The following is a 13865-nucleotide window of genomic DNA, read 5'->3' as shown; positions in this document are numbered from 1 at the left end:
AAACTCTTATCTGTATATGTATATCTATGCACACACAGAAATAGAGCTATATCCAAAATGAAAGCCAGGAATAGCAGGATTTAAAGAGCCAATAATATGTGAATATATGCCAGCAGTGACACTGCCAGACCAAATTTATGTAAGGCAGATGGAACCTTACAGGTATTCCACTGCTACCCTCCTGGAAGTCTTGTAAATCAGAGTTGTGTGTATGCTGCAGTTCTACACAAAAGCTTTGGTTTAGAATATGACACTGGCCATAGAATTCAACTGGCTGGAATCACAGTTTTCACATTTTATCATGAGTGACAAGAGCTGAATAAATTGGGCAAAATACTCTTTAAACGTGCAGCATACAGTATGCAAAATAATGTTAAAAGCTGCAGTATGCAAACTATGAGAAATTTATGCAAGTTGCACTAGGTTTTCTTGTCACAGAAAACCTATGACAAGTATATATATTTTTTAAAGTAGAGTGCCCTCACTCCTGATGTAATAAATGGAGAGACTAATCTATTAAATATTGATTTCATGTTTGACCCAAAACAGTGTTGACTGCCCTGGTTGTTGTGTTTTTTTAATCTAAATGATTTGGGGACCTTTGCAATTTCAAATGTTAAGAACTTGCACTTCTATAAATTTTGCTAAACTCAGGCTGCGTGCACACCATACATTTAAAGCCCACCCACCCCTAAAAATAAACATCCTGGGAACTGTAGTTTGTTCAGGGTGCTGGGAAATGTGGCTCTGTGAGTGGTAAACTACAGTTCCCAGGATTCAGTGGGTTCCTTTAAATGTATGACATATATGCAAACTTAGTCTTTGATTTCCTTGTTCTTTGTGTGTGAATTACATTGTAAGAACATAAGAAGAGCCTGCTAGATCAGGCCAATGGCCCATTTCATCCAGCATCCTGTTCTCACAGTGGCCAATCAGCTGCCCATGGGAAACCCGCAAGCAGGATCTGTTGTAACAGCCATCAGCTACAAACAATAAAAATTTGACTGAGTGAGGGAGTGACTCCAGTTTGGAACTAGGCACCAGGAAGGAACTTTTCATGTTTCTGCTCTCCTTGCCCCCTTCTTCTCCTTCAGGAAGTTGTAACTCTGGATGAAGAGACTTTAAACACTCCCTGCTACTGCCAGTTGGAACCGAAGTGCTGCCATATTCTGCTGGACCAGCTTGGGACATATGTCCTCGTGGGGGAGTCCTACTCTAGGTCGGCCATCAAGAGGCTTCAACTCGCCATCTTTGCCCCCACCCTCTGTACTTCACTGGAATACAATGTCAAAGTATACTGCCTGGAGGACACCCCAGATGCCCTGAAGGTAACATTGTTCAGTTTGTCCCTCCTGAGTCTCTTTGCTGTTCACTTTTTCTCCTTTCTATCTACTTAATTAAACCATTCGTCAGACAGATAAGCTTTTCTGATGGGAAAACTTTGTATTCCATTCTTCTTGGTCCCAATAGTTATTTGGAGGGTAATTTAGAATTCAGCAAGAATGTAGATTTTCTTACTGTGACTATGGAGTACAGTCCCCCAGCAGTTTTCCTTCCTGACACTGAATGTTGATTCACTCATTCTAAAACCCTAAGGAAAATTGATCAGATGCTTCACTTTAACTGAGACTTTACCATGTACTTAAAAAAATATCCGTCTTAACTTGCTATCTCACCCACTTGGCTACTGTGGGTCAGACAAGAGGCAGTGATGTGTTCAGTACCATGTTTTAATAGGCTTTGTCTTAGCAAAGGCAAGGTCTTTGCCAGTGCAAAGTAAGCGTGAGATGCCATATCTGCTGTCTCCACTGAGAAGTGTCGTATCTGAGGTGGTGTAAAAGTTCTTTCCTTTAGTACTATAGTAACCTTCTCACATTCAAGCCATCAGTAGGGCATGAGGAACCAGACCTAATATGGCTATCTTTGTGAAATCTGCATCTCTTTAAGTGTCTAGGAACAAATCTTCAGCTAACAGAAGTGCCAGCCTCTCCATTTTCTGTTCTGGGACTATGTCTGGGACCATACCTCCAAGTCAATGTGGCAGTGGAATCCGCTCTGGGTTTAGTCCAAGTTTTCAAGGTGCACCTTGGACAGCTCCATGAAAGTTCAGATTAAAACCTGGAGCGGACTCCACTGCCCCACTGACATGAAGCCGCCAGCCGCCACTGATACCTTGGGAAGGTTAGTAAAAACTTTGCACATGGCGGCTGACTGCCCAGTGTTTCTTATCCAACTGCCCCGTTTGTGGTCACTTCAAGCTGGTCCTGTCCAAAGCGGCCATGCTGGGAATCAAAGGGAGCATGTGACGTGGCTTGGAAAGGAGTCACTCTGGGGAGCAAAAATGCCTGATGCAACGCCTTGAAAAATGACCCAGAGTTTGGTTCCAGTAATAAGTTCCTTCAACCCATTCCTCAGAGACCAGCCTCGTTATTTTCAGTGGAGCTCCCAGGAGAGAAAGGAAGGGTGTCTCAAAGAATCTCTTCCATGCCCTGTTTTGAAGATACAATGCAAGGGCTTTTGTTCACAGTTGCTGCTATGGCAAATGCGCTTGCTCGCTCTCGCTCTTGTTTTTCTCCTAATTGTCACCAGCTTGGATACAAGCAAACACGTTGCTTTGTTTACTCTGCACATATTACCTGACCTTAAAAATGTCAGCATCCCAAGCTTAGGTTGGGTGGTTGACCCAGCTGTGCGTTGCTACCCTCAAGTTGGAGACTACTGTGGCATAAAATGTCTGTACTGCAAGCATATGTCAAAAGGGATGTGGAGAGAAAGAAAAAAGGCCTCAGAAAGGGAAAGATGGTTCTGGCTTCCTCTTCCGTCAGTGAAGCTAAGGTCAAATGTCATGAATGAGGCCTCTGTGCTCGACTGCTTTTCCTGAACTACCCATAATACCTGCCTTCTATACTAGTGGGAGGCTTTTCTCCCACAATGTGATGTGGTAGCGCTCCAGAAACTTAATGCAAGCAGAAGCCGTCTCCATAATCCAAAGGCAACACACAGTGAACTGCCGCTCCCATCATCCTTGAACGTTGACCATGATGGTGGGGAGGGGCTGATGGGAGCTGTAGTCCAACAACATCAGGGGGGTTGCACTGGTTCCCCCCCTGCACTAAATCATGGTTTAAAAAAGAGCGGAAGGTCTGCCATGCCAGCATGCTTGTTTAGGGCAAGATAACTATTGTTGTTGTTGTTGTTGTTTATTTATACTCCGCCTTATGGCCGAAAAGCCCGAAATGCGGCTTACAAGAAAAACACAAATATAGAAATACATCAGTAAAACAGTACAATTTACAAAAAATAACAAATAACATCATTCATTAATAATAGTAATAATAAAAGTAATTTGAAGCCAATGAATTTAAGGATCCTGGGTTGCACAGACAGGTCTTAACTCGGAAGTAAGTGTGACTGCAGCAGGACATACTTGCGAGAGAGGAGAGCAAATGTGGTAAAGATCGGGGCGTCTATGGATGAATCCACTTATGAGCAACTCTCGCATTAATCAAAGCCGCAAAGAAAACCTACCACACAAAAAACCACGAAAAAGGGTATATGATTGTATTCATGGCAGAGAGAAGAATAAATTCCAGGAAGTCGAGTAAAAGTCTCAAACGTCTCCAATGGCTTTGACTGTCAGAAGCGCACACAGAATCGTAGCCTTATCCTGCAATCCCAAGCGCCTCTTCTGCCGGCCTTGGTGACTTAATAAAGTGAATTAATAAAGCACACTTTATGCAATTGTCTGGAAGGAAGGGCAGTATATCAAATAAATAAATAAACAAGACTTCCACCTTACCCTTCCTATACACAGCCACACAAGCTAATTCACACCATCCAGTTAAAGAGAAGCATACAAGATGGTGACTGTCATTTAATCAAACAAACAATCTAGACCAGTGGTTCCCAACCTGGGGGTCACAAAGTCATCCCAGGGGGTCGCAAAGAGCCAAGAGGAAAGCTATTCATTAATTTTTAAAAATTAATTAATAACTGGTCGGTGCACCACCAACGTGCAAGCCTACGCTGCATGTGCATGCAGCCACTTCCACCTCCCCTTCCTTCCGTCTGGCCAGCACAGTCAGTTCCCACCACACAGAGAGCTGAGTAGCACTCGAGCAAGCGCATCAGAGAGAAGGGGCCAGCTGGGCTCATTTAAGCTTCAGCATCTCTTCCCCTCTCTTTTGTCAGCAACAGTGAGGGAAGATTAATCGAGCTGATTTGCTCTAGCTACAGAAACAGAGGGACCCCGGGAACGGTCTGCGTGCCAAAAAAGTAACGGGACAGAAAAGCAACAGGACAGAGTTCTGGAGCATCCCCCCACAAATACACACCTGGGCACTCATAAAAAATCCACTGTATAGTTAACTTATAGTACAATCTGTACATGTCTACTCAGAAGTAAGTATTTTCATATTTAATGGGGTTTACTCCCGGGTAAATCAAATTGCAGTAATCAGACCAGACTAAGATTCTGTTGAAGCTTTGAAGCTATACTCCTTTTGGGAAGGGGGCCTGGGGCTTTACTGGTTAAAGGAAGTAAAAAAAGAAAGTCTATAATACGACCTAAGCTGCAATCCTAACCAGGTCTACTCAGAAGTAAGTCCTGTAAAATTCAGTGGAGCAACAGCCATATGAGGTAGGTTAGACTGAGAGTTAGTGGCTGACCCAAGGCAGTAAGTAAGCAAAAAATGGGTAAATTAAGTTTTTAAAATGATGAATTGCATGTGCCCAGTGTATTTTTGTTGCTGTTTATCAAGGCTTTCATAGAATAGTAGAGTTGGAAGGGGCCTATAAGGCCATCGAGTCCAACCCCCTGCTCAATGCAGGAATCCCAATTAAAGCTTTGATAATGTTTTCATGCAGTTATATATGTTCATTATATTTTTAAATATTTTAAAATATGTTAAGTTGCCCAAATTTTGTTGTTTTTACTCTTAACTTGAGTTGTTTGCATGGTTTAGGGTTGGCATTGGAGGAGAGCAGGGCTCTTGTGCCTTTAACAGCTGTGTAGCAGGCAGAAATTAAACAAATTAAATTAAGTCTTTTCTAGTATGGAAATACAATTAGGGGGAAAGCTTCACCTGTTGACATTCTGTCTGTTAGACATATTATTAGTATTGTCATATGGGGCTTCCTGCACTGAGTGCTGAAGAGGAGGCATCATTGTATAAGGTGGAACATTTAAAACCAGAGTCCAAATGCCCTGGCATCAACCAGGCTCTGGTCACCACTCTGGGTGGTTTACTTTTATCTCCTTCCTTTCATTTCCTTTAAATTTTGTTAAAAGTTGTTTATATTGCTGTAACCTGCCCTGGGACCCTCTGATGAAGGGCAGGTAATAAATACATCATCATTGTCATATTTGCTTTTGTGATGAATAAAAAATGACATTATTTAATGCTTCATTATGTATTTTTTTCAGTTAACAGAGACTAAAATTGCAACAATTAGCATGAAGGAGGTTGCAAAAAATTTTGAGATTACAAACGGGATCCTGTACTCATAAAGGTTGGGAACCACTGATCTAGACTATTCAGAGAGTATGTAGGCCAAGACTGAACAAGTGACCCATCACTCTGAATGCATCCAACTAGCCGCTTACTGTGGTGCATCACAACCCCGCCCCTGTTTAAGGTTTGAAGCAGGAAGCAAAAATAAGTTTATAAAGCCCCAGTTGGGGTGCTACATATAGGAAGGGCCCATAGCTTGTTTGCAGAGAGCATGCTTTGCGTGCAGAAGATCTCAGGTTCCCTGTCTGGTAAAATGGACACAGATAGTAAGCCTAGGAATAACCAGTCAGGGTAGGTAACAACTTAGATAATAACCCTAAACAACTTGGGCCCGAAGTATCTTAAGGAGCGCCTGACTCCCTATGTTCTGTCTTGATCACTGAGATCTTCTGACAGGGCACCGTCAGTGGTTCCTCATGCCCCTGAGGTTCAGTTGGTCTCCACCAGGGACCAAGCCTTTTAGTGTGACAGGCCCTGCCCTGTGGAACTCCCTGTCAATAGAGATTTGGCAGGAACCATCCCTTCCTTCTTTCAGGCGTCTCCTGTAAACTGACCTTTTTAAACATGTCTTTTACTACAAATTTTCTTTTCCAACCAATGCAGTACTTATGGCAGAGCTTGGAAAAGTTACTTTGTTGAACTACAACTCCCATCAGCCCAGCCAGCATGGCCAGTGGATTGGGCTGATGGGAGCTGTAGTTCAAAAAAGTAACTTTTCCGGACTTCCGGGAAGGGTGACTTCGCTTGTGCCTGCTTTTTGAGACGAGCTCTCGTCTCAGAAGAAGCTTTTTCAGTTTTAAAATCAGTCAGAACGTTCTTTTTGACTGGTAAAGATTTTCTCCCGGGCAGGGAGAAACATAGAGATTAACCACAAAAGCCTGTTTTTGTTGGGAGGACTGGATTTCATTAATTTATGAGAGAAGGTTCAGCCAGCAATGCCGGACGGACTTCCAACAAGCTCTAACTGATTAAGTGACACGTTTATCTTTTCTTCAAAGAAAAACGGACTTTAACAGGCAAGCATCCTTCTTTCTATTTTTTTTTCACTTGTTGCAGCAAAAAGAGATTTGTCAATGAATCAGCTATAAAGAATTTCTGGGTGAGTTATAACTCTTCTCTTTTATTCACGAAATTAAGGAGGAAAGAAATTGAAAAAGCTTATCTTTGTTTTTATTGCAAAAAGCTGGCCTGGAAGTGCATTCTAAAGATACAAACGGAAGAGGGATTTCTATTCCGAGGAGGAAAATAAATAAATTTGATTTATGAACTTTGGAATATTATATGTCCGGGACTATTTTCTTTTTGGTCTATTTCATTTTGACGAATCTGCTTGTTCACGACGCCACTAACTGTTTTGATGCTGGGAACTAAATTTGTTTTGTATTCCTGAACATATAAGAGATAAGGCAGGCTGTACTGTCTACACTGTGATGTCATCAAGCCTGGAATATTAACCCAATTGTTGCTGAAATAAGAAGTGGGGGTTTTTTCGTTTGTTTGTTTTGTTTTCGTGGTTTTAAGAATGGCAATCAAGAAAGTGGCTGAGATTCTGGAAGTAAGTATGTTTCAGAAAATAATGGATGAGATTGAGATAACGAAACAAACCCTGAGACAGGGTAGACAGGAGATGAAAATTGAATTTGGCAAAATGACGCAGGAGCTTAAAGAAATAGGGGATCTTATGAGAGAGGAGATTGATGAGATCAGAGATGAGAAAAGAAAAATTAAAGGGAAGATACAAGCCCTGGAGATTGGAACAAATGTGGAACTGGAAAAAGATCTGGAGTTTATGGATATTAGAAACAAAGTTTACTGTTTGGAATTCAACGTTGTCTCTGAAGAAATTAATGAAGATATTAGAGATAAAGTTATCAATGTCTTGGATAATTTTCGGGACTGGAATGATGTGATGGAGCTTGACATAGAAAAAATCTATGGAATTAACTACAGATATGTGACAATGGAAAAACTCTCAAGAGAGGAGCCAGTGCATTTTGTAAAAAAGAAGAACAGAGATATGACTTTAGAACAATATTTCAGCAACATATTCAGAATTGATGGCAAGGAAATATTTGTGATAAAGGAAATTCCCATTAGACTTTTATTATATGACTATGGCTATGACAGCAAGATTATTATGGGATACTGATAATGGACTATGGCTATGACAGCAAGATTATTATGGGATACTGATAATGGAAGAATGGATACTGAAATTACTGGACTTAACAGGACTATTGAAGATGGAAGATGGAATTAATATTGATAATGGAAGAATGGCTATTGAAATTATTGGACCTAACAGATTTGATGAGATGGATTAATCGATATGTTTATTTGGACTATGGCTATGACAACAAGATTATTATGGGATACTGATAATGGAAGAATGGCTACTGAAATTACTGGACTTAACAGGATTATTGAAGATGGAAGATGGAATTAATATTGATAATGGAAGAATGGCTATTGAAATTATTGGACCTAACAGATTTGAACGAGATGGATTAATCGACATGCTTATTTGGAGAAAAATTGATAGATATATTTCTCAAAGAATTGAAACCTCTCTTTGACTTTTTGTGGAAAGAATAAAGTAATGTTTATGAGATTTGATGATTAATTAAGATAACTACTGGAGGAAAGTGATTTTATAATATAATTTAAGAGACAGGATTGTTATATATTGTAGACCTATAACTGATCTGCGACAAATCGGAAGTCAACATTTTATTTTATTGTTTAATTATTTGTGTTTTGTTTTGTTTTTTGTCTTTGAAAATTTGAATAAAAATTAATGATAAAAAAAGTAACTTTCCAAGCTCTGACTTATGGATACTTATGTTATTGTTTTAATGATGTTTTTATTTCTATCATGTTTTTGTATGCTATAATACCGCCTTGACACGCTTTTATGAAAAGTGCAGCTTATAAATATTTTAAATAAATAAATAAATAACATTAGGCTGGATGGACCTGTTCTCTAACTTGGAAGAAGGCAGCTGCTTGCATGTTCACCTGGCTAAACGTCAGGCTTGCTTCCTGTTGAGGACCTGGAGGCTTGAATCATGAACATTGTGTGCAGAGACTGGAATGTATCTTAGGCTGCAGTCTTAGACACTGAACATAGTGGGACTTGCTTCCAAGTAAACATGCATGGGATTGTTCTGTTAAAGTGGGGTCTGTATGTGTTCCAAGTCCTCCTCAGCCACACAAATGGACCAGGATGTGCAATATTGCCCCAGTATGATGGACAGGTGGTGCAAAGCCTCCAGATTGGCCTGTCTGGTATAAATACTGGGATCCTGGCCTGTTACCCTCATATGGTCAACAGAACAGTATCTTTGGTCATATATAACACCCTGCTCAAGCCACCTGCTCCAGTAACTAACTTGGAGACTCTCTGGATTCAGGTATGGCATTGCTTGGCCTTAGCCTGGTCAGCTCTCACAAAGGGTCAGAAGTTGTGCAGGCATGATGTAGGCTTACCCATTGTTTTTCATACACAAGCTTGTCAGTGATTAAAGGCCCACTAGGAATTGTCTGGTTGATCTCAATCTGAAAATACCTATTTTCAGAATATTTCCAAAGCCTATCAATAATATTAACACTGCTTTGCATGACTAATGAAAGCGACCCATCATTCTTAATGAAGTATACATCTCCATCTGCCCTTACTCTACAAGAGTGATTAGTTCCAGTGATCAACAGCAAGCTGGTGTTTCAGATCCTCCTGCATGGTGTGTTTTAACCTTGTTGTCAGAGTTGGTGTCTAGCTGCTCTTCATATGGAGAAAGAGCCAGAAGAGGACTCTAGAAATTATCTTTTTGAGGTTTATATTTAGGATATGACTAGTGAAGCATTGGGAAAGAAACTGTGTTTCTGCTGCTTACACTGTAATGACTGTTGGCTGGGTGGTGCAGGAAGTAGAGATTAATTTCCCAATATGCTGTTGTGAGAGTTGCAAGAACTGCTGAGTTGGTTGTTTGCTGAAAAGATTGCATTGCTGCAGAAAACTATATCATCCTCACCATTACCCCACTTCACCCCAAATGCTGGAATTCTAAAACAGAATTTGGAGAAAGGCCTCCATTTTGGAGAAGAATGTATGACTAAGTTGGACTCGGCAAAACAGAATGAGATTACTGGGTGGGTCTGTTTGATTGGTTTGAATTATGGCATCAGTCAGTTGCAACCTGTTACAATGGTAGTCGTACAAATAGCTGTATACTGGATTTAATTAATGGTACATCTAGGTCAGCATCCTGGCTACTGACAGTGCCTAAAGACATATTGCAGAGACGTTCACAAGCAGGAGGAGGGGGAGGGGTGGGATGAGAGTGGGAATTGTGCGCAGTTCAACCAGTGCAGGCAGGACAACTTGAACTGCTCTATTTCCACCACCAGAGTAAACTTCCTTTGTGGGGGCTGTCATTCTTATTTTCCTGGCCCCTTGCAGGTTAGCTTGCAAGAGTGACTCCCTTAGACTGTTTGTTATAATGGTGGCAGTGGTGACAGCTCATGGGGTTGGGGCATGATCCTAGAAAGTGTCCACCACCCTAGCCAAGGTTTCCTCCCAAAGGGGTGGTCCTGTCTGTACTAAACACCCTTACTGTAAGGAATATTAAACAGCATGTGGAGATACCCATCCCATGTTAGTAAAAGTTTTGGCATGTGGTAGTCAGAGGGATACTGTCTCTGAAAGTGAGGATTGTGCTTTTAGTTATCTACTGAGTAATTATTTGGGTGTTATTGTGTGCCTTTGAAGCAGCATGTGAAAATATTGTGCATGGGAGGTGCTCTCCAGTTGAATTGCCATTAGCTGAACTTTGGTCTCACAGTCATCCTCCCCCATTTATCCCACAGGAAGTGCTTGAATTAGAAAGGACTCTTGGTGGCTACCTGTTGGAAGAGCCCAAGGGCCTCCTGTTTAAGGACAGTTATCACAACTTGCGCCTCTCCATCCATGATATCCCTCATTCCCTTTGGAGGAGCAAACTTATGGCCAAGTACCAGGTGAGTGGCAGAGTTACTTACCAGTATGCCAGCAACTGAGGGAGAGACCCCATGGCGCCAACAGCAAAGTTGCTGTTGTTCATCACTGTTCTCTTTCAGAATATGCCCTCCACCATCAAAACAAGCGTGTGTGTTCATAGAGGTTTTCAGGGTCCTTCATACAAGGCCAGTTCCAGTAATTACATTCTGTAGATTCATTATTGGTGAAACAGTCCTGCAACAGGATTATGTTACTGACTTTTCAGGAAGATGTATTTCAAATACCTTAGTAAAGCCCCTGACTATGTGACTGCTTTGCCCTCTCCCACATCCTTACCTCTTGATTTCTATCAGTAGGTTTTAAGTCCTTTTATTTCTCAGTCTCTTGTGGCACCCAACTCGCTTAGGAGCCCTACAAAAAGAGATCTGAGCAGCATCCATCCATCACAGTGCTCTCCACAGTTGCATCTCAACTAGACCTTCTTGCATAACACACACATTATTGTAACTAAGCAACAACTCTTTCGAAAACAGGCCTGACATCTTAGGAGCATAAGAAGAGACCTGCTGGATCAGACCAAGGGTCCAGCATTTTGTTTCCACAGTGGCCAACCAAATGTTCCCAGGAAGCCCTGGACTAGAAGGACTTATGATCCATCAAGTCAAACAAACACATCCCACCAACCCATGTATGATAGCCCAACAGGAGCTCTATGACCTTTTTCCCTCCTGCCTGCCTGCCTGGAACTACAGAAACAGAAGAAGTTTGTTGAGCCAGAGGAGATGACTGGGGGCCCGTGTTTAGCTTGGAGGGTCAGAAGGTGTACAGGCCTGTCCTAGCTGTGCAGGCTTGTTCTACTGCCACAATGAACCACTGGGACATTTCCAGTGTGATGACATACCACTGTGCTGACCTGTCATCTCTCTTTTTTTTTTTAACTGCTGCAGGAAATCCCTTTCTATCACATCTGGAGTGGCAGCCAACGGGCACTACACTGCACCTTCACACTGGAGAGACACAGTCCAGCTTCCACAGAACTGACTTGCAAGATTTGTGTTCGACAAGTGGAAGGGGAAGGGCAAATATTTCAGCTGCACATTACACTTGGAGAGGTGAGCAAAGGAAATCCAGGTTGTAGAAGGTCAACTGTGTGGTTGGTTGATGGAAGACGGAACAGAATATTTAACTGGGATCCTGGTGGCTTCTCAGACATGTTTGTTTATTCATTCACTCACTCACTCACTCATTATCCCACTCTTCCTCCCAAGGAGCCCAGAAATGACTAGCAAAATCTTGACACACCTGAAGGGCAACTCTGGGGTTCATTTTGAGCCATGACCATTCCCAGAACTTGCTAAAGGTCACATGCCTGCTGGTACCTTTTTTCTAACACTGATATAATGCTATAATCCAGGGAAACCAGGGATATGTACAGTAGAACCTATTATCTCATACAGGTAGGTCTGTACCCAAGGAAATGCAGACTTCCTTCCCCTCGATGTTGAGGTTATATGACTTTGGCTGTTTATTGTACATTCATTCTGATTTGTTTGCAGGGAGGTTTATACAATGTCATGTCAAGCAATTGTTACCCCATTTTCCAGTGCATTTTCCTGTCACTTCCCTTACTGTGAAAAATCCACATTTTGCGGGAGAGGGGAGGAGAAGCGGGTTTATTACACAAGAGCACAAGACTGCCAAAACCATTTTAATTGCACAGCCTGAAATTGCCAGTATGCAATTGATTCCCTCCCACAAAATAACAACAGCCTGGAAGTGGCCTAATTCTTCTGTCGTGGTTACCTGTTCTGACTCACGTAGACCTGCTGTTGTTCAGCCATGCATGTTGATAGCTGAAGGGTGGTTTTTCTCTGGGTTCACTGAAGCAAGAGAACGTGATGCCACTATGAAAGTCACTGTCTTATTTTTAAGGCATGATGTTTATCCTTCTCTGTCCTGTTGTTTCTATTTTTATTTCATGTGTGTTGGATTGCCTAACGCATTTTAGTCAGTGCTATCAGATTGTCTCTTTCTCAGGGTACCTCTGTCAACTAGGGGTTTTTTGCCAATTGGTTTGCAAAGGTATTCAGAAATTCTACCAGATTTTGGACAAAAATAAGCAGATAAGTGAATTGCAACAAAGTTGATGAAAACAGGAAGATGAGATTAAGGCAGTCTTCACATGTGAGAAACTCAAATTGCTTTTAAAACTTTCTCGTGGCATTTATCTGGAAGTCTCTTCCTATGTTTGAAATTGGGAGAGGCATTTGTAGCACAAATGAGCATTCCCACCAACGTAAGATTTATATTTGCATTACACAGAGATCTGACGCAAGAAATGCATTGGGCCTCATGTGTGAAAATGAGATGGTCACTTACTGATTTTTTTTACGGGCCAGTTCATACAGCCACGTTTATTACTGTGGTAGATACCAGATCAGCCTTTCCCAACCAGTGTGCCTCCAGATGTTGTTGGACCACAACTCCCATCAGCCTCAGCCAGCATTGCCAATGGTCAGGAAAGATGGGAATTGTGGTCCAACAACATCTGGAGGCACACTGGTTGGGAAAGGCTGTACTAGATGTTAAACGCTACGTGACAGTTTAGCCAAGGTAAATTACCAGCAGATGTATGGAATAGGGTTTTACCACATGCTCATCACACATCTCCTGTATGAGTCTGCCTAGTTTTATGATCAGCTACTGAGGCCCTGCTGTCTGGCTCTTCAATAAGATATGTTGACTTGACAGGTATCAGGGCCTTTTTAATGGTGGCACCACAGCTCTGGAATTCACTCCCCCGGGATATTCATGTAGCCCCATCCCTGTTATGTTTCAGAGACATCTTAAAACATTTTTTTATTTCAAGCCACATTTTACTAATTGCCATGATAAATTAATTACTACTGTTCAGTTTTAAAGGGGTGCAGCATAGTCTTGATTACCTGCATATTATAATGTTCTTATGGAATTTTGTTACACCATCATGGAGAGGGGAATTGGGCCACGAAAGGAAGGTCATAACTCAATCAACCAACCAATCCTGCCTCTTAATCTGATGGATGTCAATGAACCTACACCCTTTTTCCCCCCAGAACTCCAACTCCTTTGATGCCTTGCATTCCTATCCTGGCAGTGCCCTGACAACTCAGCTGGGGTCATATGCCTTCAAGATCCCTCTGTCCATAAGGCAGAAAATCTGCAACAGCCTTGATGCCCCCAACTCCAGAGGAAACGACTGGCGGCTCCTTGCTCAGAAACTTTCCATGGATCGGTGGGTTTTGTTTCAGCACTTTGCTCTCAACCATCCTTACAGGAAACACATCAGCCAAGGGAGCTGGTTGCTTGCACTTATT

The 13865-nt window shown here is 41.8% G+C and overlaps 1 protein-coding gene across 2 annotated transcripts in view; it reads left to right on the top strand.

Annotated features, from left to right (window-relative positions):
- Positions 1-13865, top strand: part of UNC5B (unc-5 netrin receptor B) — a 208579-nt gene that overhangs the window by 184886 nt on the left and 9828 nt on the right. For both annotated transcript variants that reach the window (XM_061635254.1, XM_061635253.1), the window contains 4 exons: positions 1095-1328; positions 10380-10529; positions 11457-11621; positions 13605-13783. In XM_061635254.1, coding sequence (XP_061491238.1) covers positions 1095-1328; positions 10380-10529; positions 11457-11621; positions 13605-13783 — 728 coding nt within the window. The remainder of the gene's footprint in view (positions 1-1094; positions 1329-10379; positions 10530-11456; positions 11622-13604; positions 13784-13865) is intronic.

Source organism: Rhineura floridana, chromosome 7, assembly GCF_030035675.1.
Source record: "Rhineura floridana isolate rRhiFlo1 chromosome 7, rRhiFlo1.hap2, whole genome shotgun sequence".
NCBI classification, from domain to species: domain Eukaryota; kingdom Metazoa; phylum Chordata; class Lepidosauria; order Squamata; family Rhineuridae; genus Rhineura; species Rhineura floridana.
The sequence above is the reverse complement of the archived record's forward strand: the minus strand, read 5'-3'. Positions and strand labels throughout refer to the sequence as shown.